Source organism: Hemicordylus capensis, chromosome 3, assembly GCF_027244095.1.
Source record: "Hemicordylus capensis ecotype Gifberg chromosome 3, rHemCap1.1.pri, whole genome shotgun sequence".
Taxonomy (NCBI): domain Eukaryota; kingdom Metazoa; phylum Chordata; class Lepidosauria; order Squamata; family Cordylidae; genus Hemicordylus; species Hemicordylus capensis.
This window is the reverse complement of record NC_069659.1, coordinates 5,617,506-5,641,284: the sequence shown is the minus strand read 5'-3', so window position 1 is coordinate 5,641,284 and position 23,779 is coordinate 5,617,506. Positions and strand designations below refer to the sequence as shown.

The following is a 23,779-nucleotide window of genomic DNA, read 5'->3' as shown; positions in this document are numbered from 1 at the left end:
AACAGGCAGCTGGGTTTCAATCAACCAACCTTTGGCTGCAAACAATGAGCATGCAAGAACCAGTAGCCCTTGAAGTGGCGCCCACTGCCATACTTTTTCCTCCATGCCCCCGCATCGCATACAGTTTGAAGCTGTAAAGATAGGGAATATGATAGCTGTAGGAAGATCTCAGCAGCACGTGGAGGCAAGGCACAAGAAGGGTCCCATGCCTCCGTGATACTCTTCCTCTTCCATGCCATGTGCAAAATTGAGGAAGTGAGTGCCTTGATTTCAGTTGGGGGGGGGGGTTGACTCCCAGTCAGGGACCGGCACTCAACCCTTCGGGGACCGGCAGCGGTCCAGGGACCGGTGGTTGAGAAACACTGATCTAAACAACCATCTTGCAGGAGGCACAGAGATGGGGGGAGGAATCCTAGGGGTTTGGCAAGATGAGCTTTTGCCAAATAGTACAAATATTTGCCTCTGGTCTGAAACCATGAAGGCTTCAATTAAAATTTCCCTTTGTTGAATTATTCACCAAGGTTTCGTTTTAAAATCTCTGTGCCTGACTCGGGTGGGAGCTGGAGGCAGCAGCAGCAGGCATCTCTTAGGTCTGCTCCTCGACCGTGGTTCTCCTCTGATTATTTCCTGCTCCCCTTGAAGTCTGCTCAACTCATCTCCCCATGCGGTGTGTGGAGAAGCATTGATTGGATCCGATTCCTGCTTCCTGCCCTGCTGATGTCCTCAGATTTTTGTGATCGCTGACAAGCGGAATGTATCTTCCTCCACTTGGCAGTTATTGGATTTTGAAAAAGTTGCATTGGCGTTAGTTCCAATGGTAATACTTTGCATCTGCTGGAGAAATCCAGTGTGCATGTACATTTATTTATTTATGTATTTGATTGATTTCTATACCACCCTTCCAAAAATGGCTCAGGGCTGTTTACACAGAGAAATAATAAATAAATAAGATGGATCCCTGTCCCCAAAGGGCTCACAGTCTAAAAAGAAAAATAAGATAGACACCCCAGCAGCAGTCACTGGAGATATTGAGCTGGGGGTGGAGAGGGCCAGTTACTCTCCCCCTGCTAAACAAAAGAGAATTGCCACGTTAAAAGGTGCCTCTTTGCCAAGTTAGCAGGGGTTTATTCTTATTATACACATGACAGGAGCATTGCCTCTTCTAGGCTGTGTGTGTACATTTGTGCACACACATGCATGCTCAGAGGCTCATGAAACTGATTGCCAAGAAATAAAGGGCCATACTTTTCCACACAATGCATAATTAACCTATGGAATTCTCCGTCATAAGATGTGGTCACAGCCAACAGCCTGACAGGGTTTAGATAAATTCATGGAGGACACGTCTATCAATGGCTGCTAGTCTGGTGGCTATAGGCCAGCCCTAGAGGCACGATGCCTCTGAATACTAGTTGCAGGGGAGCGACAGCAGGAGAGAAGGCATGCCCTCAGCTCTTGCCTGTGGGAGGGCAGGCAATGCTTCTCTGAGGGAGGGCAGGATGCCTCCTTGGCTTGAGGAGGCTATTATTAGACCATGTTTGGAGAAACCAGCATAAGATCCCTCGGAGTTAGCTAATTACTGACCTATTTCCAATCTTCTCTGATTGGGCAAGGTGGTTGAGCAGGTGGTGGCCTCTCAGCTCCAGGCAGTTTTGGATGATAGATTATCTAGACCCATTTCATACCAGCTTTCAAGCAGACTGTGGGGTTGAGACTGCCTTGGCCGGCCTGATGGATAATCTGCAATTAGCTATTGACAGAGTGAGTGTGATCCTGTTGATCCTTTTGGATCTCTCGGCAGCTTTCAATTGGCCATGGTATCTTCCTGAGTTGCCCGAAGCAGGTGGGATTGGGTGGCACTGTTTTACAGTGGTTCCGTTCCTAACTCTCTGGTAGATTCCAGATGGTGTTGCATGGAGTCTGCTGCTCTGCAAAGCAAGGACTAAATTATGGAGTTCCACAAGACTCCATACTGTCTCTAATGCTCTTTAACATCTGCATGAAACCACTGGAAGAGATCATCAGGAGGTTTGGTAAAGCGTGTTATCAATATGCTGATGGCACCCAGATTATTTCTCCGTATCGACCTCTTTAGGAAATGGCATAACTTCCCTGAATGCCTGCCTGGAGGTAGTAATGGGCTGGATGAGGGATAACAAACTGAAGTTGAATCCAAATAAGACGGAGGTACTGACTGGGGGAGGGGGGTGTCAGGACCCGAGAGATGGTTTAGATCTGCCTGTTCTGGATGGGGTTACACTCCCCCTGAAAGATCAGGTATGTAGCTTGGGAGTGCTCCTGAATCCAAAACTCTCTCTGGTTTCACATGTTGAGGCAGTGGCCAGGAGTGCTTTTTATCAGCTTCGGCTGATACGTCAGCTACTTCCATTAATGGAGGTAAATTACCCGTAACAGTGGTGCATATGCTGGTAATCTCTAGGCTTGTCTACTGTAATGCACTCTATGTGGGGCTGCCTTTGTAAGTAGTCCGGAAACTACAATTGGTACAGAATGCAGCAGCCACACTGGCCTCTTGGACAACCCAAAGGGACCATATAACACTGATTTTAAAAGAACTGCACTGGCTGCCGATATGTTTCTGAGCAAAATACAAAGTGCTGGTTATTACCTATAAAGCCTCCAATGGCTTGGGTTCAGGGTACTTAAGAGAGCACCTTCTCCGTCATGAACCCTGTTGCCCACTAAGATCATCTGGAGAGGTCTGGTTACGGTTGCCGCTGGTTCGTTTGGCAACTCAGGACCAGGCCTTCTTTGTGGCTTCCCCAGAGCTTTGGAATATGTTCCCTGTTAAAATAAGAGCATCTCCTTCTCTGTTTGCTTTTAGGAAGACCCTCAAGAGACACCTGTTTTCTCAGCCTTTTAAACTGTTTAATTTGTTTTTCTCTCATGAGATTGTTTTAACCTTTTTATACTGTGAATTTTTTTAACTGCTTTTACTCTGTTTTATGTTTGTTGTGTTTTAAATTGTGTACACTGCCTAGAGGTATACATATCAGGCAGTATATAAATATGATGAATAAGTAAAATAAATAAATAATGTGCGTGCATAATCGAATGTGCATAGAAATCGAATAAATAAATAGATGATGATGATGTCTATAGAATCTCAGAAGCCAGAGGTATGGTCTGCTTCTAAGCAAGATTTCCACTGGTCAGAATGAGAGACTATAATGCCCTCTGTTACACCACCCCTCTTGCCAAAACTAGCAGGATACATTACATAAAATATATACACATGATTTATGCAAATACATGCAGATCACATCATGTTTATAGAAAGCAGAATGCTATTTTCTTTCTGCAGGACAATAATTTTGTTCCTTGAATAACACAGAAGATGGAGCCAGTCGACAGATAGCCCTGTCCGAGGGTGACTTAGCTCTGGATCACTACTAGAGCAGAAGGGTGTGTGAGAGGCAGCAGGGAGAAGGGTCAGCAGAAATGCCTGTTCTTGTTGAGCCTCCAGATGTCAAATTTTGCCCCGTAAACTGCCTTAGCATCTTGAGCGAGGGAGGGAGGGAGCTGGCTGGCTGGCTCGCTCCATCAGCCTCTTGCATAGATGGAGCCTGACCCAGCCTCCTTGAAAGGCCTTGAGATTTCAATCTCAGGGAAACCACACCTATGCGCCACATGAGAAACGCTCAGGGGATGCTGCAGTGAGACTCCTCCCTCAGGGCATGCGTGCGCGCTCTCACACACACACACACACACACACACACACACACACACAATCCCTTCCTCTGGATTAGTTATGCTGAATATCTTTTCATTGTCCCGTTTCACTACTACTACTATGAATATGTATATTCTGCTCTTCAAATAAAGTTCTCAAAGTGGTTTACCTAGGGAAATGCATAAATAAGATGGTGGCCTGTCTCCAAGGAGCTCATAATCTAAAAAAAAAACATAAGAGACAGCAGCAACAGCCACTGGAGGGATGCTGTGCTGGGGTTGGAGAGGGCCAGTTGCTCTCCCCCTGCTCAATACAAGAGAATCACTGCTTTTAAAAGGTGTCTCTTTGCTCAGTTAGCAGGGGACTAAACCACCACCAGGCAACTTCGGCCCTCCTGCAGATGCTGGCCTACACCCATTTGGAACAGAAGGGATTTCCCTCCCTTTCTTTCAGTACACGCTTGGGTGGCTCTAATCTGGATTATCTTTTTATTTATTTATTTATTTATTTATTTTTGGAATATTTAGATTTACATCCTGCTTTTCAACCCCAAGTCCTCAAAGCGGTTTCCATGGTTACTGTTTAGTGTCTTTGCTCTCTTGCCCTTCTTCCAGGTTCACATGTATGACCCTTACGACGACTACTATCAGACGGTGCCCCTGGACTCCCACCAGGCCATGTACATCAGTTCCGACTACTACGGCAACCAGTATGGAGGTATGTGGGTGTCCGTGTGAGCCACCCTCTGTCCTCGAGCCCCTTCCTGGGGCGCTACAACTTGGTTCGGCTGTGTTGGCAAAGAACTCCCCAAACATTGGCTGCAGGGCAGGCCAGGCCAGAAGCAAGAGAGATCTCTTGTCATCAGTGGTGTGGGGAGGTCATAGGCAGCCCACATTCCCACAGTCACCCTCCTCACTCGGGCAGGGGCAGCGGGTTCCCTGACCCAGCAGCCCGCGAGGATGCTGCCTTGCCCCTGCTGCTCAGCAGGCCTCTGTGCATGCACAGAGGCCATTTGAGTGGTTGGCATGGCATCCAAGCAGCATGTCGACCTCTGGAATGGCCACTGCGCATGCGCAGAGGCCTGTGGTGCAGGGTGGGCAAGGCAGCCTCCCCATGGACTGCTGAGTCAGGGAGTCCGCCCCTTGGTGCTGTGGGGAGAAGGGGCCAACAAATTACTGCCCCAGAAATGGGTGAGGTGGCGCCTCAGAGGCACAGGTTCTTGGGGGGCCCATGCGCCCTGTTTCAGCTCTGCCCCTGCTTGTCATGCTGGGGCAATAGCAGGGGCTGGGCCCCACCTCTAGACAGTCAGGAGCAAATAACGGCTGACTCTAGACAGTCAGGAGCAAATAACGGTTGGGGCTCAAGGGAGCCTGGACAGCCCATCTTTTATTTATTTTGTTTATTTATTTTACATTTTATATCCCGCTCTTCCTCCAAGGAGCCCAGAGCAGTGTACTACATACTGGAGTTCCTCTTTCACAACAACCCTGTGAAGTGGGCTAGACAGAGAAGTGACTGGCCCAGAGTCACCCAGCAAGTCTCATGGCTGAATGGGGATTTGAACTCGGGTCTCTCCGGTCCTAGTCCAGCACTCTAACCACTACACCACACTGGCTTTCCAGGGGTGTAGCTATAATTGAGTGGATGGGTTCAAAGAACTTGGGCCCCCTGAGCTCCTGAGCCCCCCGGCCCACCTCCACCCCTCCCTATTTTCTTCATTATCTTCCTCACTCCTGGGGGCCGCTGGGGAGAGGGGCAGAAACGGGCCCCCTTTCCCCCTAGCCACACCCCTGCACCTTTTGACCGTAATGCTTTTCTCCCCGTGTCAGACTTTTGAAGAGGGCAAGAGTGAGTTCTTTAGTGGCGGGCAGAAGGGACTCCATGTTCTCTGTTGCCTGTAGCATAACTTCATGTATTCCATGGTTGATCCCAGATGCTCGAGGAGGACAGGCCAGTAGCTAGGCTCGCTAAATGGAACCTCTATGAGCTGAGGTTGTCTACTGGATGGTCGGGAAGAAACTGCAGAGAAGGGCCATTGCTTGGCTTGGGGCTACTGTCTGGCTGGGGCTGAGAAATGGGGGATCTTAGGCAGGTCTTCATTTGAGTTGGGGATGATTATTGCCCAAGCTTACTCCTGCTGCCATCAGGCCTGTGGCTCCAAGAATGTTCTAACCTTTTGTGTCTAACAGCTGCTTGCCAGGCAGAAATACACCAAGTGTGACAGCGTTGCTGTATTGCCACACTTGGAAGAGCTGTACCTGTTGTATATCCAGGGTGGGCTTGGGGGACAGGGCCTTTTGTGGTGACAGGACACCCTCTGAGGGAGGCTCACCTGGCCCCATCACTGGCCCCATGGGCATTTCGCTCAAAGTGTTAAGTGTCATACATAATAGAAACAAAATACCAAGGTAAATAAATGGCAAGATGCAACACTTTGATTTGATTTGATTTGATTTCTATACCGCCCTTCCAAAAATGGTTCAGGGTGGTTTACACAGAGAAATAATAAATAAATAAATAAGATGGCTGCCTGTCCCCAAAGGGCTCACAATCTAAAAAGAAACATAAGATAGACACCAGCAACAGTCACTGGAGGTACTGTGCTGGGGATAGATAGGGCCAGTTACTCTTTCCCTGCTCAATAAAGAGAATCGCCATGTTAAAAGGTGCCTCTTTGCCCAGTTAGCGGGGGTTATCCAATAATGGGGTGGCAGTGGGTTTTATACAAAAATCACTATATGCTGAAAAACTAATTTCATTTGATTTCAGTAGAAGTACTTTTTTACAAATATGGAAGGAGAAGGATGCCAGTTCCTGTGTTGGGAATTTCTGTCTCTGGAGGAACAGCCATAAGGGAAAACAACAGGAGCAGGGACACTCAGCAAGGTTATGCTTCCTTTCATCGGCAAAAGCTTAGGCGGCTGCTTCTGCTTCTTCTTTTTGACTTTGCAAACCTCCAGAGACAAGGAAACCCCATGGTTTGTGGTGTGGCCACTGAAAAGGACTCCCTGCATCTCTTGCTGTTTGAATGCTCAAATTAAGAGGCTGTTCTTGATCAGTCCCCATAATCAGGATGAGGCACAGACGGTCCAGCATTCAAAGGCTGCCTTTCTGCAAGCTTGAGCAGCTGGGACAGACAGACAGACAGAATTCCAAGGCCTCCATTCCTGCCACCATTATTGACTTAGGTAGCATCCTCCAGGATAGGGTGCCATCTGGTGGCACCAACCCTAGATTTCAGTGGCTGGAAATAGTAGTCTCTTTCTTTAGGAAATGTCTGGCAACATGGGTTCCAAGAGCCTACCTGCCTCCGGCTCTTTCTAACTCCTCCATCCTCCCTCTTTCTCACACATCCAGCCTTCCATGCCCCATTAAGGCACTTCCACATTTTTTGCACCAGCCAAACAATTCCTAGAATTTGGTCTACAGCTGCGAAGAGCTTGGGATGAAGAAGGAAGAATCAATTTGACTGCCAGCCATGTTTGTTCATGGTATTAAGTCTACGTCCCACCTGTCCTTGAAAGAGCTCAAGGCAACTGGTCTTGTCGAGGAGAGCTGGTCTGGTGGTAGCAAGCATGACTTGTCCCTTTAGCTAAGCAAGGTCCACCCTGGTTGCATTTGAATGGGAGACCACATGTGAGCACTGTAAGATATTCCCCCTCAGGGGATGGAGCCCCTCTCTGGGAAGAGCAGGAGGTTCCAAGTTCCCTTCCTGGCAACATCTCCAAAATAGGGCTGAGAGAGGTTCCTGCCTGCAACCTTGGAGAAGCCTCTGCCAGTCTGTGAGCTAACAGACCATTGTCTGACTCAGTATATGGCAGCTTCCTATGTTCCTATTTATATTTGACTGGTTCTCGTGGTGTTAAACTGGGTAGGAAGAGTGTCCTACCCAGCTTTGAGAGCTGTGTGCCCTCCCAATGTTTTGGCCATCTGTCAGCAAAAACCTAGGTGGGGGGGAAGTGACCGTGTAGGAGGTGGGCACAGGCTCTGATGGCGTTTCCTCCCCCCTCAGCATTTGCTCTGTTTGTTGTTCCCTCCACAGCACCTGGGATGACCCACGTCATTTTCCGTGAAGACCCGTACCGTGTGTCTGGAGACCAAATGGCCTTGGGCCTGTTGGCAGGAGCCGCCTCTGGAGCTGCACTGGGGTCCTTCATGTGGATGCCCTGCTGGTTCTGAGACTCGCCCTGCGGCAACCTGCACCCAAGCCCAGCTGCTCAACTAGAGCCTCCGTCCTTTCCCGGGAGAGCTGAAGGGGACCTGCTCTGTATCGTAGACTCTTGTACTGTTCCCTTCTGCACACTCCCAGAGCCCCTCCCTGGCCATTCTTGCCCTTCCCTTGGCCTCTCCTGACTAGATGTATTTACAGCATAAAACTGGTCTTTGTGGGCTCTTGAGGAGAGTGGTCAGTTTCAGTCTCCAGCCACACAGAACAGAGCCGGGCACCCCTTTCCCCCCAGCCCTGTTCTGCAAATGGACTGAGAGACGACAGGGGCTGGGAAAGCTTTATTCCATCCAGCCTCTTCCGCTCCCACTCCTACATCGAAACCTTCCCTCCCACCCCTGGAACCTGTTCCAAGGAACTGCAGGACTCGGCCGCGTTAGGTTGACTTAGGCCTCGTGATCGCTGGCCCCTGTGCTCTGGCTTTGTCTACCTAATTTGCTCACAGGATCTCCTGTTCTGTCTGTGTGTGGTTCTGGTAGTGGTAATCTGCAGTCTACCCATTAGGCTGGCTTTAGCTTTAGCTTTGGCATTCTCTGAACAACTTAAGCCACGTATCTTTTTTCTATATCGGAGTTTATCCACATCTGTGATGTAGAGTATAAATATTCCATCTTGCAGCACATGGAAAACTACCAGGCATAGAAAGTGGTTCCTTCCATTGGGCTTAATTTTCTGGCTGAAATTGTGGAAGACTGTTCAACTTGTTCAGAATTCTTCCTTTGGATGGGTTGGGTGGGAGTTCTGTGAAGTCTGGAAACTTGCACTATCTGACCAATAGGACCAGCCTTAGCAGATTCACTGCCCAAGGATGTGCTGCTCAAAGTGATGGGCTTTTCTAGAATGGTTGTTCTAAGCAGTGGTTCTCAGTCCCAAATGTTGTTGGAGTGCAGTTCTTATCATCCCCAGGCACAATGGCTGAAGGATCCTCAGATGTTGTAGTCCAACAACATCTGATCTGGGGACCCAAAATTGGAAGCCCCTGCTTAGACCAGAGCTTCTGAACTCTCAGGAACCATTCTGCCCTCCAGACATACGGACATTTTAAACCAAGGGTCTCTCTAGAAATTGTTCTTGATGTCTGTGAATTGTAATTACAGATTACTGCCCTGACTCTCTGAAGTCTTTATACCACTGACAGCCCCATCCTGTGCACCATTTTATGGGGCCAACAGGTGAGCTTGTATGCGTGGTTTACTTCATTATATAGTATTACATTTAAGAACTAACCTGTAGCAAACAGCATTAATTTTGCCGATTTAACAACACTGTGGGATTCTAGACATGCAGACGTTCTATAGAAATTGGACTGGATTCAGGCCATACCTAGTAGGCTGAGGTTCACATCTTTTCCACATAATCTATTACCTGCTTTGACTGTGGACTGGTCTGGCTATTCTATTACTGTATGCCCATCAACAGAAATTGAATTAATGTAGAACTCTGATGGGGAAGCACTCCTTTCCAGCAGACAGACACACCTGGGTTGAGCACATTAAGCTTCCTTGTACTGAGGAAGGCCATTAGTCAGGTTATCCCATAATTTTTTGCTTTGACTGATAGTGGTTCTCCAGGGTCTCACTCGTGGATATTTCCATCACTTGCTAGCTGACACTCTTTTTGGAGCTGCTAGGGGCTGAACCTGCAACCTGCAAAGCTATTCATCAATGGCTCCTTTCTCTGGTCTAGATTTATATATTTCGCAATGCAAACAGTCCCCTCTTGATGTCAGGCTCCATAATAAAGCTGCTGCCTCCTAGCAGTTAAGGTTTCACCATTCTGGGGCAAGGCATTCTATTTACAATTCATAAAGAGAGGGGTACCATTGAAGGGTGGAGGATTTCTGTCCCATGCAACTTGAAAACATTTACCTTTTCCTTACAAGTGAAATAGTGGACAAACCTTTTGTTACATCTTGACTCCAATTCGATAGGGCAGCCAGAGCTAAATTGCTTTGAGGGCCTACAGGTGGCCATTGTCACCACATTAGGGAATCCGTCTTTAAAGACTGAATGGTGAATTATGGGTTGCCAAGTACCATTTTAATCAGTGACAAACCAAAGCGTCGGACCCTTATCCTGAGAGTGTGGCTTCTCTGCACTGTCTGTTTCATAGCAAAAATGATGCTGATTTGGTGACATGCATAGCTGTATCTGGTGGGCATGTAACACAATCTGTTTGATTGTTTTGCTGCAGACCCTTGAAGCTAATGAAGCACCTGTAGAGGGTGCTAGAGCTTGCTAAACTCTCAAGTGAATAGTAGCTAGTCCCCAGCACGCACTGTCCTTTCATCTCTTCTGGGTCTGCAGAGGAATGGCTCACCTACAAACACTGTTCCTTTTGGAGGCAGAAATTCGCAGGGCAGGAGGAGTGAGCAACAGCAGCAGGGAGAGTATTTTAAAAGGGATCCCTGGGCCAAGAGAGGGATGTTTCTCTGCTCTCGGAGGTGAGTAAGCGCCTGCCTTGTTCTTGTAATACAGTTCTGTCATTATGATTGGAGCCTGCACTACTGTGAACTATTGCCCATCTGGTTTGCAAGGAGCACCTGTGTGGCTCTAAACTTGGAGGCTAGATTGCTAGAAAACTCAACCAAATTGGTCAACCAGTCTGGTCACTCACTTCGCAATCTGCCCCTTGCCTCTTCATTTATTATTTATTTATTTATGATGGTTATTTATAACCGCCTGGCTCCAAAGGCTCTGGGCAGTCCACAAAAATAAATACAGTAGAATAAAACCAACTATTAAACACCAATTAAAAAGTTTAAAATGTATAATGGTATATACATTCTAAAATCTAGAACTGTATATGCATCAGATGGAGCCTCCACCCTGCTCTGGGGCAGAATTCTCTGTGCTGTCAGTCCCCTCTCAATTAGCTAGCAAAATCCAAGCCACACTTTAAATTGGGCATCAAGCTCGAAAAGCGGGGGGAAATCCTGCAACTTGGATTCTGGCATCCAAGAATTGCAAATAATTTCCCAGCCTTGTCAGGCAGATAGCACCAGAGTACTCAGGCAACTAATGGATGCTGAGACATAACCACCTTTTCTTCTTGATAAGGTTCCCTTACATTCAGCAACTGCATTATAGGTAGAAATATCAGTTATCTACTCAGACATGGAGCTTAGTTATAGGCAAGCTAGCAGCATAGCTGGCAGGTGAGAAAATAAAACAGTGCGGACAAAAGGCCGAAGCAGGACGTAAGGTGGGGAATTATGTGACCAAACCCTCTCCATGCCTACTAGCACACACATCCCTCTCTTTCGGGGGCAGTTTTCTTATTTATTAGATTTTTAAATGCATGGACCAGTTACCCTCAAGACTCCCCAGAGCAATGTACAAAATTGAGAACTATAACCCTAAGGTTGGTTGTAGCACTGTGGTTATAACAGCACAAACAGGAGGGAGAGGGCAGTTCACTGTCCCACAACCTCTGCCCACTTGCAGATTCAGCAGAAGCTAGAGTGCTCTTCCAGACCATGATTTATTCTAACTTCAGCACAAATTCTGATGGGAGATGCAACACACCATCCATATGACATTCAAATACGTTGCATTAGCACCATCTGCTGCTAATCCATGAAAAAAGTTGTCTTTTCAATACTACTATTATTCTAACTGGAAAAAGACAGGGCTGTTTCACAGATAGGCAGCGGGTGGCTCTAAGAACCTTTGCGACTCACATGACCGTCACGTGGTTTGTTGGGTTTCATGTTGGAATTTGCACTGGTGTTCGAATAAACTACAGGCCAGAAGAGCCCTTAAATCACCTCGCCAGTACCAAGGCTGATCAATGCCAGAAGACAGAGAAAAAGGACATTTGCAAGTCTCACTTGTGCTTCTGCTTTACCCTCCCCTCTGGGAGGAGGGAGTGTGTGTGTGTGTGTGTGTGTGTGTGTGTGTGTGTGTGTGTGTGTGTGCGTGCACACTCCCTCCCATCACGACCAACCATATGGATTCTGACCAGCCAAGTGCTGAAGTTGTTTCCAGTTAGCTTGAGGATGTTTCCACACTCTGGGGCAGAACTACGGTATGTGTTCTGGGATTCTTTCTCCAGGCTTCTTAAACACAGACAAAGTGTAGCTGCTGAAGCAGCAGTTTGACGTGGAAGGCCAATGGGTTGGGCAGGGGCTTTCCCCTCGTGCAGTTTTTTGGCTGAAAATCAACCTCTTCCTCCTCTCTGCAACTGCTTTTAGCCCTTGGGAGGTGTGAGGATGTAGATTCTCCTGTCACCGTGCTTCAAAGTGTGCACCCAGTGGCTGTACTGTATTTTTTAAAAGGCAAAAAATAAAATCCTCTAAAAACGTGGCTTAGCAGTGTCAGCTTGGGCTCTGCCCTGTTAGCTAAATGGGTTTAAGGTATTTTTGTATTCTGGCGGGACAGCAGAGGACATGCAGGCTATGCATTTTCTAAAAGGGGAAACTGCCCACATTACATGTTTAGATGCGGCCACGTCGTGTATGTACTGTGCACTGCAACTGGGCATCCAGATATCTCTGTCACTGAGCGGATGGCTGCCTGTGCTAGCTGATCAGCTGATGAACTGGAGAAGAATCGCTTCAGACCTGCAGGATGTCACTTGGCCGCTGTAGGTTCAAGCTGAACGGAGCACGGGAGTTGCTCCCTCCTTTGGTACCTGCAGCACAAACGAGGGTCTTGCTTTGGTTCGCTGCTTTCACTGCATTTCCGTTTCAGGGTTTTGTGTGTCGATTTGCAGAGTTTAGTTCTGTCGATGTTGTTATTTAAAGCACTAATAACTATGTATATTTTGGAAGAAAAAAATGCTATTTAAGAATAATAAAAGTTGCTCTTCACTGCATTGTGTGGAAGTGATGGCTGAATTGGGTCAGGCCGGTGAGCAATCTTCAGCTGAGGGGACTAGATTGGGCAGTTGTCTCATCTTTATCTGGCCAGGCTCCTGAACCTTGGACAGCTACATGGGAGGCAGAGGTTAGATAGATGAGCTTTCACCATAACAACAACATCCCAGGGATAGGGAAAGCAGCACTTGTTGAATTTCTGCCTGTAGTTAGTAAAAGGTACAGGAGCCCTGCCAGGGGAAACCACAAAACAGCACCAGCAAAACCCCATGGTTGCCAGATTTGTTTGGCGAGCCATTGAAATGAATGGGAAATGGGGTTGGGGGAGCAGAGAGTGCGAAAAGACCAAAACATAAAGGAAACACCCCCCAAAATCAGCAAAAATCCCCCAGATCCCTTAATATTGCCAAGAGTCATCCAGAGGAATGAACAGATTGAACCTGTGGAAATCTTTTGAACTCCCCGCACCCCCAAATCACTCAAAGGCACTTTAAATCATGAGGAGTGGGCAAGGGTCAGCAAGAGAAATGAGCGGATTGAACCTCCCCAAATCACTAAAAAAAACCCCTCACCAACTGTGGGTACTCGGGTCATGGACACAATTTCCCATTCGTGGATACTCAAAACTGCGGTTAGCAAGGGATGGCTGTACTATTTAAATCAGTCTAATTATCTCTGCTTGGCCCCAAGGTGACTTAAAATGCATTAAGGCAGGAGTTCTCAAACTTGGGACTTGATGGACTACAACTCCCATCATCACCAGAGGCCATTGTGGCTGAGGATTAAAGTAGTTGTGTAATCCAACAGCACATGTGGACTCAGGCTTGAGAAACTTTGCATTAAGTATAACCAGCACTCAGTGAACATAGGAAGCTGCCATATACTGAGTCAGACCCTTGGTCCATCTAGCTCAGGATTGTCTTCACAGACTGGCAGCGGCTTCTCCAAGGTTGCAGGCAGGCATGTCTCTCAGTCCTATCTTGGAGATGCTGCCAGGGAGGGAACTTGGAACCTTCTGCTCTTCCCATAGAGGAATCTCTTCCAGTGCTCACACTTCTAGTCCCCCATTCATATGCAACCAGGGCAGACCCTGCTTAGCTAAGGGGACCGGTCATACTTGCTTTCTCTTGAACTCTGAGAAGAACTCACAAGTTCTCATTTGTACTAGTAATTATGGGAATAGAAGGTGATATTAATTCCGGATTAGTAATGCCACAGTAATCAAGACACACTTTACTTGATGCCACGAGGTGCCTTTGCCCTCCCGCACAGCTGCTTCTGTCAAATCAACCTGTCAAATCAGCCCGGCTTCCTGCTCCTCTCCTCTGCTTCCCCCTCAGGTAATTAAGTCAAATCCAGTCCAGCAATCTCCGTGCTTCTGTTGCCAGCCAATCTGGTGGAAATTGTTTTCGGTCCAATGCAGCCACCCACTGCACAGTGTTAGTTATGGCTGGAAGCACTTGCTGAGGACCTCTGGAGCAGAACAGCAGACACACACACATACACACCCGGCCTGGTCAGAAAGTGAGCCGTGAACCTGCTGCCGCTCGAGCAGCAGCTGCAAACAAACTCCCTCTGTGAACAAAACAAAATCCCTCTATTTTCAGTCACCCTGCTCAAGTTTCCCATAAACCCCTCCACACCTTGTTAACCTAGTCTGCTTAATGCCAAGTTGTATCTCCTATAGTATCAAAAGGATCGAGGGGTTCTAACTGTCCTTTCCCCTAATAAAACAGGGATAAGCATGCCGAGGTCCAGGGGCCTGATCCAAGCCCACCAGAGGTGGTGGTAGTGCTTTCTAGATGATCTAGCCCGTGACCATAGAGAGTGTTTCCTGTAACAGGGATTCCCAGATAATGCTGACAACAACTCCCATCATCCCCAGCTGGCTGGGGATGATGGGAGTTGTAGTCAGCATCAACTGGGAATCCCTGTTACAGGGAACACTGATCCCAACTACCAGCACCGCCACTTTATTATTATTTATTTATTTATTCACATTTTATATCCCGCTCTTCCTCCAAGGAGCCCAGAGCGGTCTACTACTACTACTACTACTACTACTACATCATCATCATCATCATCATCACATTTATATCCCACTCTTCCTCCAAGGAGCCCAGAGCGGTGTACTACATACTTGAGTTTCTCTTTCACAACAACCCTGTAAAGTAGGTTAGGCTGAGAGAGAAGTGACTGGCCCAGAGTCACCCAGCTAGTTTCATGGCTGAATGGGGATTTGAACTCGGGTCTCCCCGGTCCTAGTCCAGCACTCTAACCACTGCACCACACTGGCTCTATTAAATAGTGGGTGTGTGAGGAGAAGGAAGTGCAGTCAGATTCCAACAAAGACTCCAGCACAGGCAGTACTGAACTAATGTGCAGGGAGGGTGGAACACCCCATTTATCTGGGAGAAGGCACAACCTCCCTAAATGCCTGCCTGGAGTCAGTGATGGGCTGGATGAGGGATAACAAACTGAGGCTGAATCCAGATAAGACGGAGGTACTTAATTGTGCGGGGTCAGAACTCAGGAGATGACTTGGATCTGCCAGTTCTGGATGGGGTCACACTCTGCTGGAAAGAACAGCTACGCAGTCTGGGTGCACTTCTGGATCTGACCCTCTCCCTGGTGCTGCAGGTTAAGGCGGTGGCCAGAGGTGCTTTTTATCAGCTTTAGCTGATATGCCAGCTGCGTCTATTTATTGAAATAAATGACCTCAGAACAGTGGTACGTATGCTGGTAACCTCCAGGCTGGACTACTGCAATGTGCTCTATGTGGGGCTGCCTTTGTATGTAGTCTGGAAACTGCAGTTCGTCCAGGATGCAGCAGCCAGGTTGGTCTCTGGGTATTTAAGAGAATGCCTTCTTCACTGTGAACCTGTCTGGAGAGGTTTGTCTGCAGTTGCCACCAGCTTACCTGGTGGCTACTCGGGGACAGGCCTTCTCCACTGCTGCCCCTGGGCTTTGGAATGTGCTCCCTGTTGAATTAAGAGCTCCCCATCTCTGGCATCTTTTAACAAGGCACTGAAGACATATTTATTCACCCAGGCTTTTAATTAGATTTATAATTTTAATATTTTTAATTGGGTTTTAACTGATTTTAATGTTTGTTTAAGTAATTTTGATTGTTTAATTCATTTTAATATTTAAATGATTTTAATTGTAAACCGCCTAGAGACGCAAGTTTGGGGCAGTATAGAAATACGTTAAATACATAAGTCTGAACATCTTACGACTTATGAGATAAATTTGCTTTCTAAACTAGTGCACAGAATTGGACGTTGTCATTTCCTGATTCAGGGGTCAGAATACTGAACGGCAGTATTAGAATTAACAAGTTCAAAAGAGAACCCAAATCATTACTGTTCCCTGCCTCTGTCTGTTCCTCTGTTTACAGAGCGCCAATTGCCAAGGAGTCTCTGTTTCACAGCCAGCGATTCTCTATTCATTAAAGATGCTCACGTCCCAGAGGACTGCAGAATTGCAGCATATCACTTCTTTCCTTCACTCCTCTTCTTCGTCAGGGCTAGCAGACTGTTGTAGTCTATCTCATAATCTTTTATGTTTTGTTGTTGAGACGTTTGTTCCAGTGGGGATCCTGCAGACAAGGCTGCACAACCTTGGCCCTCCTGCAGATGTTGGATTACAGCTTCCATCATCCCCAACTATTGGCCACGGTGGCTGGGGACGATGGGAGTTGTAGTCCAGAAACAGCTGGAGGTCCAAAGTTGTGCAGCCCTGCTGTAGAGAATGTGAGGAGTGGAGTCTGGGAGGGAAAGGAGGAGGAGGAAATGGAGTTGTGTCTGAACAAATCCTTCGTTAAATCTTGGTTACCTAAGATTACTCTGTGCTTATGAGGGAAGCAGCTATAAAACACAGACACATCAAATATTTAAAGGACCAGGCAGACATGATTGGTGGATGCTGAGTGTCTGATTCATATCATGACCACTCAGCACTGGATGATTGTCCACAAAATGCGTGAACGGTGTCTCAGGAAAACAATTGTGCTTGAGCAGAAGTGGGGTGATGGCAAAGGTATCCTGTGGGGTGGCTCCAGAGCTAGCACACAGCCATTCGAGGGTGGCTAGAGTTGGAGAATCCAGATGGCATCCACAAGCACATGCCAAATATTATGGCGCCTGAGGCAGGACACCAAATGCTGCCTTCTTGCCCCATGGCCCTCGACACTTTTCAGATTAAACTACAGATCTGTGAAGTGTGCTTCCATACTTCCTGTGTTGTGACACCACCTGGCAGCAAGGTGCCGTTCACATTTCCGATGCCTTCTTTCAGATTTTATCTTTGCGATATAGTGCTACAACATTGCATGTGCGTCGCAAAAAAAAAGTAGCTGTATTTTCCCATTCTAGGAGTTAGAGATTCTGGGGATTGTTTTCAATATGATCCGAAGCATTTCACCCCTGTTATAAGGTAAATGTAAAGAAGACTAAACTAATGACAAGGGATACAGCAACCAGCCTCAGAATTGACAATGAAGACACTGAAGTGGTGGATAGCTTCTGCCTTTTAGGATTAACTGCCAACAGTAAAGGATCCGGCAGTCAAGAAATATGCCACAGACTAGCACTTGGTAGGGTTGCAATGAAGGCCTTGGAAAGGAGATTTAGATGCTGTGATGTGTCTACACCTACAAAGATTAGAATCATTCAGACAATGGTTTTTCCCCATGACACTCTATGGATGCAAAAGCTGGACTTTGAAGAAGCAAGATAGAAAAAGCATTGGTGCTTTTGAACTTGGGTGATGGAGAAGACTTTTGAGGAGACCAGGGACAGCCAGGAAAACAAACACATGGATCATAGAACAAATCAATCCAGTATTTTCACTCTAGGCACAAATGACCAGGCTCAAACTATCCTACTCTGGACACATTATGCGAAGGCCCAGCTACCCTGAGAAGTTCCATAATGCTGGGGAAAGTTGAAGGAAAGAAAAGAGGAGGACGACCAGCAGCAAGGTGGATGGACTCAATGACGACAGCAATGAATGCACCACTGAGAGACCTTAAAGGCCAAGTTGAAGACAGATCATCCTGGAGAGAATCTATCTATGTGGTTGCTAAGAGTCAACATGGACTTGATGGCACTCAATCAATCAATCAGGTTTAATCTGGAAAGTGCCCTGGTGAGGGCGAGCCCCCTTCCCAAATCCACCCTTGCAAGCTTTAAAAATGGTGTGTGGAGGGTAGGGAGGAAAAGAGGTTGCCAGCCACTCCCCTCCTCTCCACATGATTCTTGCAAGGCATGTGAGGAGAAGCACTCCTTGCAAAGCTTTCAAGGGTCAGAATTGCTCCCAAATAGTTGTCCCTGTGGTGGCGGCAGGGGCATTGCTGCTTAATCTGTTGCCTGAGGTGACTGCCTCACCTTGCCTCATGAAAGGGCCGCCCCTGCAAGGGGCACACTGGACTTTCCTGGCACATTTGCACCAGGAAATTCCCCCTGTGCAAAAGGACCATCCATGTCCAGGGTGTACATGGTCCTTCCCTTTTTATCTTCCCCACCAAAGGCTCTTGAGTAAACTTAGAAGTCATGGAATAAGGGGGCAGGTTCATGTGTGGATCAGTAACTGGTTGAAGGACAGAAAACAGAGAGTAGGAATAAATGGACAGTTTTCACAATGGAGGTAGGTAGGAAGTGGGGTCCCCCAAGGATCTATACTGGGACTGGTGCTCTTTAACTTGTTCATAAACGATCTAGAAGTTGAGGTGACCAGCGAAGTGGCCAAATTTTCAGATGACACTAAACTATTTAGGATAGTGAAATCCACAATGGATTGTGAGGAACTCCAAAAAGATCTCTCCAAACTGGTGGAGTGGGCAACCAAATGGCAAATGTGGTTCAATGTAAGCAAGTGTAAAGTGATGCACATGGGGGCAAAAACCACCAACTTCACATATGCGCTCTTGGGATCTGAGCTGTCAGTGACTGATCATCTGAGAGAGATGTTGGGGTTGTACTGAACAGCTCATTGAAAGTGTCGTCTCAGTATGCGGCAGCTGTGGAAAAAAATGATTCCATGCTAGGAATCATTAGGAGGGGGACTGAAAATAAAAATGCTAATATTATAAAGCCCTTATACAAATCTATGGTGCAGCCACATCTGGAGTACTGTGTACAGCTTTGGTCACCGTATCTTAAGAAGGATATGTTAGAACTGGAAAAGGTGCAAAAAAAGGGCAGCCAAGATGATCAGGGGCCTGGAGCACCTTCCTTATGAGGCTAGGCTACAGCATTTGGGGCTCTTTACCTTGGAAAAGAGGTGACTGCGGGGAGACATGATCAAGGTGTATAAAATTATGAATGTAGTGGAGAGGGCGGACAGAGAGAAATTTTTCTCCTGCTCTCACAACACTAGAACCAGGGGTCATCCCATGAAACTGAAGGTTGAAAAATTTAGGACCAAAAAGAGGAAGTACCTTTTCACACAGCACATAATGAATCAATGGAATTCCTTGCCATGGGATCTGTGGTGATGGCCACCAGCTTGGATGGCTTTCAAAGGGGCTTCATGGAGGACAGGTCTATCAATGGCTACTAGTTTGGTGGCTGTGGGCCACCTCCAGCCTCAGAGACACGATGCCTCTCAATACCAGTTGCAGGGGAGCAGCAGCAGGAGAGAGGGCAGGCACATACCTCTTGCCTGTGGGCTCCCCAGAGGCATCTGGCGGGCCACTGTGTGAAACAGGATGCTGGACTAGATGGCCCTTGTGCCTGATCCAGCAAGACTGTTCTTATGTTCGTATCTTCACAATCACTCTGTGACGTAGGACTGAGACATGGTGCCTGGGTCAAGATAATCCAGCCAACTTTGTGATTGAACAGGGGTTTGAACTCTGATGTCCCAGATGCATCCCGCAGTGGCTTTCACTCCAATGAATGCAGCTTATATCCAACAATCTAAAGTTAGTGCACGAGACCTTCCAGATGGAGGTCATCCCCTGGATCAGAGGTGTCTTTTTTCCTTCCCTTCCCTTTCTTTTTTTTAAATAGCTTTGCTGGCACTCAAAATCTGCTGCATGAGGTAAATGCTGCTCCATATTACCTCATCATAGGTGGGGGGGGGGAGGAGGACAGAAAGGGTGAGGTAGGTGTGTAAGCGTGCTCTGTGGACCCCAGCAGGGCTGGGCACAGCAGCTAGGCTGCTTCAGGGACCAGGGCAGGTTGAGGTGGTAACTGTTTTTGAGCTACCGGGCACACTGTTGACTTCTGATAAGAAGACTCAAGCGGTGAGGAGTATCAGGGAAGAGAAGAGCTAACATGGGCCCCCTCTCCCCTAGCTACGCCCTTGCGTGTGTGTGTGTGTGTGTGTGTGTGTGTGTGTGTGTAGAGAATGAATGGGTGAATAAGAAAGATAGTATTGTCGATCAATGAATATATGAGGTGATGTAGTAGGTATATCTGTTTAAAATATTTCTCAGATGGGGAAGGTACAAGTTTGTGTTAAAATGTGTCTGCATGCATGGGGAACCTGTGATATTATTTGGATAAATGTGATAAAGGGTGCACCAAGAATGTTTGTTTTTTCACCATTTCCTTACCATTCTTCTGCAGCAAAGACAGAGGGGTGGGGTGGGTGGGGTGGGGTGGGGTGAGGAGGAGAAGGCAAGAGGCCCAGGGACCCATCTTTACTTTTTCTCCCAGGGCTCACTTCCAATCTTGCAACCCCCTTGTTTTGTACTGTAACTCTATCTAGTGGGGTTGCAATTCCACCCCATGGGGGTGCATTTATCTGAGCAGATTGACAGTGGAAGACTTACAGGGGTTGTGGTGAAAGTTCCCTCTGTGTGTGTGTGTGTGTGTTTATGAGTGTTCTCCCCCCCACCCAGCCACCATTCAGACATTACTCTATACATGCATTCAGGTGCCTCTACACACACGTTTCTGTGTGAATAACTGCACATGCATTCATTTAAAAAATGAATCTGGGTACAGGCCCCCTTAAATGCAATGTATGGTTTAAGGAGTATACTGCTATAAATGTGTTGAACGTAACGCATGAATAACTGTACATGCATTCAGATCTGCACATCTGTACATTGTACACAGATTGCACATGCATGAAACGTAATGTGTGAATAGGGTTCCTGAAATTTTATTATTCCAGACACAGATACATGAAATACACTTTGCCTACCCACAGCTCCTTTCACTTGAGCAAACAGCCTTACAGAAAAATTGTTACAAGCTCTTAAGATGCGCCAGGCAAAAGAACTCCAGGGATGCAGATTCCTGCCATGCCCTGGAGGATACAGGCTCTCCCTTTACTCTTCTTGCAAAGCAGTTCTCCACCAGAGTCCTCAACGGTTTTTAGCTGTATGTACTGTGAACCCTGCCACCAACCCACCTTGGGTCTGGGTTGTTCCAATATCAGCAGGAGAAGCCTGCTGGAAAAACTACTCAGGCGTTCTGATTGATTTGTGAGAAAGGGCTGCAGCAGAATGGAGCCGTCCTTGACTCAGCAGCAACACACATGCAGGCCATCTCTGACGCAAATGAAGAACTCGCCTTTGTCCACAGAGAGCAAATGAGGTGTGCTCAGATGAAGAACTGATATGATGAACTGGTCTGTGCAGCAAGGCAAAGCCAGCTACTCTGAAAAACCAGCATTGTCGCAGCGGGAGCTTAGAACATAGGAAGGTGCCTTCTCCTGCCAAGTCAGACCATTGGTCCAGCTCACTCAGCATGGTCTACCCTGACTGGCAGGGGCAGGGGCCTTTCCCAGCCCTACCTGGAGATACAAGGGGCTGCAGCTGGGATCTTCTGCATGCAAAGCAGATGCCTACCCCCAAGTTACAGCTTGTATTCACCTCTGCAGTCGTGAATGCTTTTCTTTGGTGTCAGGGCTCAGTCTATATGAAAGCCACTCATTTGAACCCAGTTTTGTGGAGAGATACCATGGAAATTAAGGCAAAGCACTCTGCACGTGCTCAAGGCATTGCTTAGGCGTTATTGTTTGACAGGGGTCATGCTCAGGCGTGGAGAATTGGCTCTAGAACAGAGTCTTCATGCAAATTAAGACCTGTTGGGTATGGCGGGATATGCCGAGACCAGTGGTTCCCAACCTGGGTTCCTCCAGATGTTGCTGAACTATAATTCCCATCACCCCCAGCCACAATAAATTGTAGGATGATGGAAGTTGTAGACAATCAACATCTGGAGGAACCCAGGTTGGGAACCAGTGGCCTAGATGCTAAGGTGTTTGACATGGTCACACAACTAACTCCTGGGGGGGGGAAGGGGTTTGGGATGCTGCTTCTGCAAGAGAGATGCACAACATGTTGAAGCTATATTCAAAGAGTAATGTGGTTTGCAGAGGACCCTAATGTGGGAGGCACTGCAGGTTTTGAAGAACAGGATTATAACTCAAAATGCTCAGGATAGCTTGTACAACCTAATGAAGAGCATTTATTTATTTTTTATTTTTTTTATTTTTTTGCATTTTTATACCGCCTTTCGTTAAAAGATAGCCCCAAGGCGGTTGTAGCATGAGCTACAAGACCCACTTCAAATCCTCACTCAGCTGAGAACCTATGATGAGGTGGCCACCCAGCCAGCTACTACCAATCTGCTTCAGCCGCCTAGCTGCAACATATATCGATATACACAAAGTGACTTGGGTGTCACTTGGCCACCTAATGGTGCAGCAGGGAAACAACTTGCCTAGAGAGCAGGAGGCTGTTGGTTCGAATCCCCGCTGGTGTGTTTCCCAGAATATGGGAAACTCCTATATTGGGCAGTAGCGATATTGGAAGATGCTGAAAGGCATCATCTCATACTGTGTGGGAGAAGACAATGGTAAACCTCTCCTGTATTCTACCAAGAAAAACACATGGTTCTGTGGTCACCAGGAGTCAATATTTTGACTATTGCATTTCAATCCATGTTGGATTTGCATGAAAACCACTTAAGAAATCAAAAAACACAAGAAAGCTTAAGTGCTGAAGATATAAACACATTGTTCTAAACACATAAATAATTCTGCACATCACCTACCAACGAGTGAAAGGAGAGTGCATGATCCTTTTGTAGTGCAGGAGGAATGCATGCTAACTGCAAGCAACTACTATTTATTTTATTTATTATTTTATTCGATTTCTATACCTCCCTTCCAAAAATGGCTCAGGGCTGTTTACACAGAGAAATAATAAATAAATAAGATGGATCCCTGTCCCCAAAGGGCTAGTATGATTATTATTATTAATAATAATAATAATAATAAATAATTAAAATAAAAATTTGGACTGCTCCAGGAGACGATGAACTGCATGGCTTTTGGCTTAAACACACCTAACAAGCCTCCATAAACAACTATCAAAACAGTTCAATCACATTTTGCAAGGAGGTGATATTGAACAATGGCTAACAACTGGGAAAACTCATCTCATAATGAAAGACCCGGCAAAAGGTGCACTTCCAAGTAATTATAGACCGATAACCTGCCTGCCAACCACGTTGAAATTATTAACTGGAATAATAGCAGATGAAGTCATGCAACACTTATTAACTAACAAACAGCTTCCAGTTGAACAGAAAGGAAATTGCCCAAACACCAGAGGCACAAAAGACCAGCTGCTGATTGACAAAATGATTTTAGAAAATTGCAAGAGAAGAAAAACAAATCTAAGTGTTGAATGGATTGACTACAAGAAAGCCTTCGATTCATTGCCTCACACATGGATACTAAAATGTTTAGAAACAACTGGTGTCAGCAAAAACATTCAGATATTTATTTTAAAAAGCAATGAGCATGTGGAATACACAGTTAACAATCAATGGCGAGACACTTGGATAGGTTAGCATTAGAAGAGGCATTTTCCAAGGGGACTCACTATCTCCTCTGTTGTTTGTAATCGCCATGACCCCACTTTCACAAATACTAAACAAAACAGGCCTCGGATACCAAACATCTAAAACATCAAGTAAAATAAACTATCTGCTGTAAATGGACGATCTGAAGTTGTATGGAAAGTCCCAGTCAGAAATTGAATCACTGCTAAACACTGTCTGTATATTCA

General features: G+C 46.7%; 1 protein-coding gene across 3 annotated transcripts in view; it reads left to right on the top strand.

Moving 5' to 3' along the window:
- Window positions 1-12,737, top strand: part of PLEKHB1 (pleckstrin homology domain containing B1) — a 48,919-nt gene extending 36,182 nt beyond the window's left edge. For all 3 annotated transcript variants that reach the window (XM_053310004.1, XM_053310005.1, XM_053310003.1), the window contains 2 exons: window positions 4,309-4,411; window positions 7,737-12,737. In XM_053310004.1, the coding sequence (XP_053165979.1) occupies window positions 4,309-4,411; window positions 7,737-7,873 (240 nt within the window). In that variant the 3' untranslated portion in view covers window positions 7,874-12,737. The remainder of the gene's footprint in view (window positions 1-4,308; window positions 4,412-7,736) is intronic.
- Window positions 12,738-23,779: the final 11,042 nt, after the last annotated feature.